The 3371-nt window shown below is 35.1% G+C and overlaps 1 protein-coding gene across 1 annotated transcript; it reads left to right on the top strand.

The window, feature by feature from the left end:
• Positions 1-1511: 1511 nt before the first annotated feature.
• On the top strand, positions 1512-2456 carry LOC103610078 (olfactory receptor 5G3-like). Its single transcript, XM_008594318.1, has one exon. It carries the CDS (start codon positions 1512-1514, stop codon positions 2454-2456), a length of 945 nt encoding a protein of 314 aa, XP_008592540.1.
• The last annotated feature ends 915 nt before the right edge of the window (positions 2457-3371 follow it).

The following is a 3371-nucleotide window of genomic DNA, read 5'->3' as shown; positions in this document are numbered from 1 at the left end:
GCATAAACAAAAGCATTCTGCAATGGATAATGCTCCTAACATTAGCCTAGAATAGTCCTTGTGACTGGGAAAATACACTCTACATAGCATTAAGTAAAGAATTGTGACAATGATAAAATAATCCTAAACTGAATAGTTGCAGTCACTACTTATTAATTATTTTAAAATAGTATATATTGAGCTTCACATATTAATTATTGAATAACTAGAGTGGTATATTGCTTTTATTTTATTTTATTTACAGAGGACATTAACTGAAGTGATTGTTTTATAGACTAGATTTTTTCCATATAAATTGTCCTATATAATAGTATTCTTCTAGAAATTTTAAAGTTTTTCTTTGTTCTCTCTTCACTAATGAGTGACAAAAAAATGTTTTCTTGAGGGTTTTCCCAGCTTAAATATTAAGCACTTGACATTTCACATATGCTATTATTATAATTGATATTGCCAGACAGATTTCAGGATAAATGACTTAAAATAAATTTATATAAAATATGAAAAATTATGTAAAATAATTCTACATTATTTTAGCTCAACAGATGCTTAATTTTCTATACAATTTCCATGAGAAGGTGCCATCCAACATTTTCCCAATTACTTGATTTCAAATGCAGGGAATCTCAATTCCATCCATGAATCATATCCCTTTATTGAAATTGTGTGGAGAAATTTCTATCCCCTGTCATTTGTTCTCCATCTGACATCTTATACTCTTGGTTCTTGATGCCTCTTTTGATTTCTCATTTGTCATAGGGGGAATCTATTCTCTCTTTTCAAGGGCAGATATTTAGGACTATAAACCACTCTCATTTGTTTCTAGTAATCTTCAGAATGAGCAACCTCTTTGTAAAGTGTGCATACTATCTTTTTACATCTTTTTAGAAGGTGGAGTAGGGAATAGACTGATACACACATATATGATTTGTGTCTTCATAACATTAGGTTGTTACTGATCATTCAGTAAAAACAGGTGCTCCCCTGCTTAGCCTTTCCCTAGTGCCTAATGTTAGGATCTGAGCATCTAATTGGTTTTTGCTGTATTCCCACTAAAACAGGCGCTCCCCTGCTTAGCCTTTCCCTAGTGCCTAATGTTAGGATCTGAGCATCTCATTGGTTTTTGCTGTATTCCCACGAAGGGTATTCCTAAATGGGTTTTATAATCACATTATACAGCAAGATAAAATGTGGACAGTGATTCTCATTTCAAATAGAATTTTATAATCTTAGGGAGTTTCAGATCATGTAGTTGGACTCTTGATGGGAGAGGGTACAGAATCCAAAGAGATCGAGGGTAAACTGCCCAAGTTTACACAGAAGTTTTGCACAACTGCCCAAACACAGTATTTAGGAATATTATCTCCCCGTTCAACAATATTTCACAATTGTCTGTTATAGAATTGTTTAAAATAATTTTTCATTGGCTTAAAATATTATTTGTAGCTGTTAATAATTGATTTCTTGTAATAAAAATTATTATTTCCTTTCTTAGGACAGATTACTACTGACCAATGGAGGATAAGAATCAGACAGCAGTGGCCGAATTTCTTTTCTTGGGCCTTACAGATCATCTTCATCAGAAGATTGTCCTTTTTGTCATGCTTCTCTTTGTTTATCTCGTCACACTGGGGGGTAACGTGGGGATGATCACTCTCATATTTATTGATCCCAGACTCCACACTCCTATGTACTTTTTCCTTAGCCACTTGTCCTTTGTAGACATTTGCTCCTCCTCTTCCATCGCTCCTAAGATGCTGCGTGACATGTTGGCAGAGAAAAAAGCCATCTCCTTCATGGGTTGTTCTGTTCAGATGTGGTTCTTTGGCTTCTTTGTGGCAACTGAGTGTTTCCTCCTGGCTTTCATGGCATATGATCGGTATATGGCCATCTGTAAGCCCCTGCTGTATACACTCATTATGTCCCATCGAGTCTGTGTTCAGCTGGTTATAGGGCCCTATACCATGGCTCTTATAAGCACCATGACTCATTCAGTTCTCACCTTTCGCCTACCCTTCTGTGGTCCAAATGTCATCAATCACTTTTTCTGTGATATTTCCCCGCTGCTTTCCTTAGCATGTGCCAACACCTGGATCAATAAGTTGGTGCTTTTTGTTGTGGCTGGAGCTATAGGAGTACTCATTGGCCTGATCATCATGGTCTCCTGTGTCTGCATCCTGGTGGCCATCTTAAAGATCCAGACTGCAGATGGGAGGTGGAAAGCCTTCTCCACCTGCTCTTCTCACCTGACAGCCATCTGCATCTTGTTTGGGACTCTTTTCTTTATCTATGTTCAACCTAGCTCAGGCTCCTCCCTGGATATCAATAAAGTGATTTCTCTATTTTACACTGTTATAATCCCCATGTTGAGCCCCCTCATTTACAGCTTAAGGAACAAGGAGGTGAAAGATGCATTCAGGAGAAAGTTTGGAAAGAAAAACTTTCTAATAAGTATGTAAAATAGGACTTTATTTGTGTTGTACCACAGATGTTGGTGAAAAAATATAATGGAAAGAACACTGGACTGGGAATCAGATCCTGCATGTGAGTCCTGGTTCTGCTGGTTCACAGATTATTTTAAACATGAAGAAGTTCTCAAGTATTTTTTTGCCTCAGTCTTGTTCTCTGTGACATGATGGGGGTGATGAAATAATATAGAAATTGATTGAGGATATAAATGTAAAAATATAGTAGAAGAAAACGTAAGTGAATGTTTGTGCAATTTTCAGTGTGTGAATATTTTCTAATCCAGAAATGCAAACTAGAAGTTATGAAGGAATGATCAAAAACCCATAGACAGTATTAGAAGGGAAATAATAAAATGAGAGAAAATACCACTTTACATGTGCCAAACAACGAGGTAGTGTACCTAATATTCAAAGCACAAACTAAAATTCATAATACTACTAATAAAATAGGTAAATGGGCTAATGAATGAACAGATAATTCACAAAAATGGGAATACAAATTGCCAGAAATATATAAAAATATGTTCAACATCATTTTTGGTTAAGTAAAGAAGAAAAAATTAAAATGCTAATGCAGTATCTTTCAATGCAGATGAAACATAGTTTTCAATGATGGTGACGCCATTTGGCTATATTGCTATGTACACTCATTATTTACTGCTGATAGTGTGAATGCCTCCATTTTCAAAAAAATAATTTGAGAGTTTTCATTTAAAATGATGGATTTATGTGGCTTTTAATTCAGAAACTCCTCCTTTAAAAATCTAGGCCACAGAAATATAAAGGTCAATGCATAAAATTACATATATTGCAGCATTATGTGTAGTGGCAAAGAAAATTAAATAACTTGAATAGCCATCATTAGGAAAATATATTCTTTCTGTGAAATGTTGTGCAGCAAATAAA

Source organism: Galeopterus variegatus, unplaced genomic scaffold (genome assembly GCF_000696425.1).
Source record: "Galeopterus variegatus unplaced genomic scaffold, G_variegatus-3.0.2 Scaffold10560, whole genome shotgun sequence".
Taxonomy (NCBI): Eukaryota; Metazoa; Chordata; class Mammalia; order Dermoptera; family Cynocephalidae; genus Galeopterus; species Galeopterus variegatus.
The sequence above is the reverse complement of the archived record's forward strand: the minus strand, read 5'-3'. Positions and strand labels throughout refer to the sequence as shown.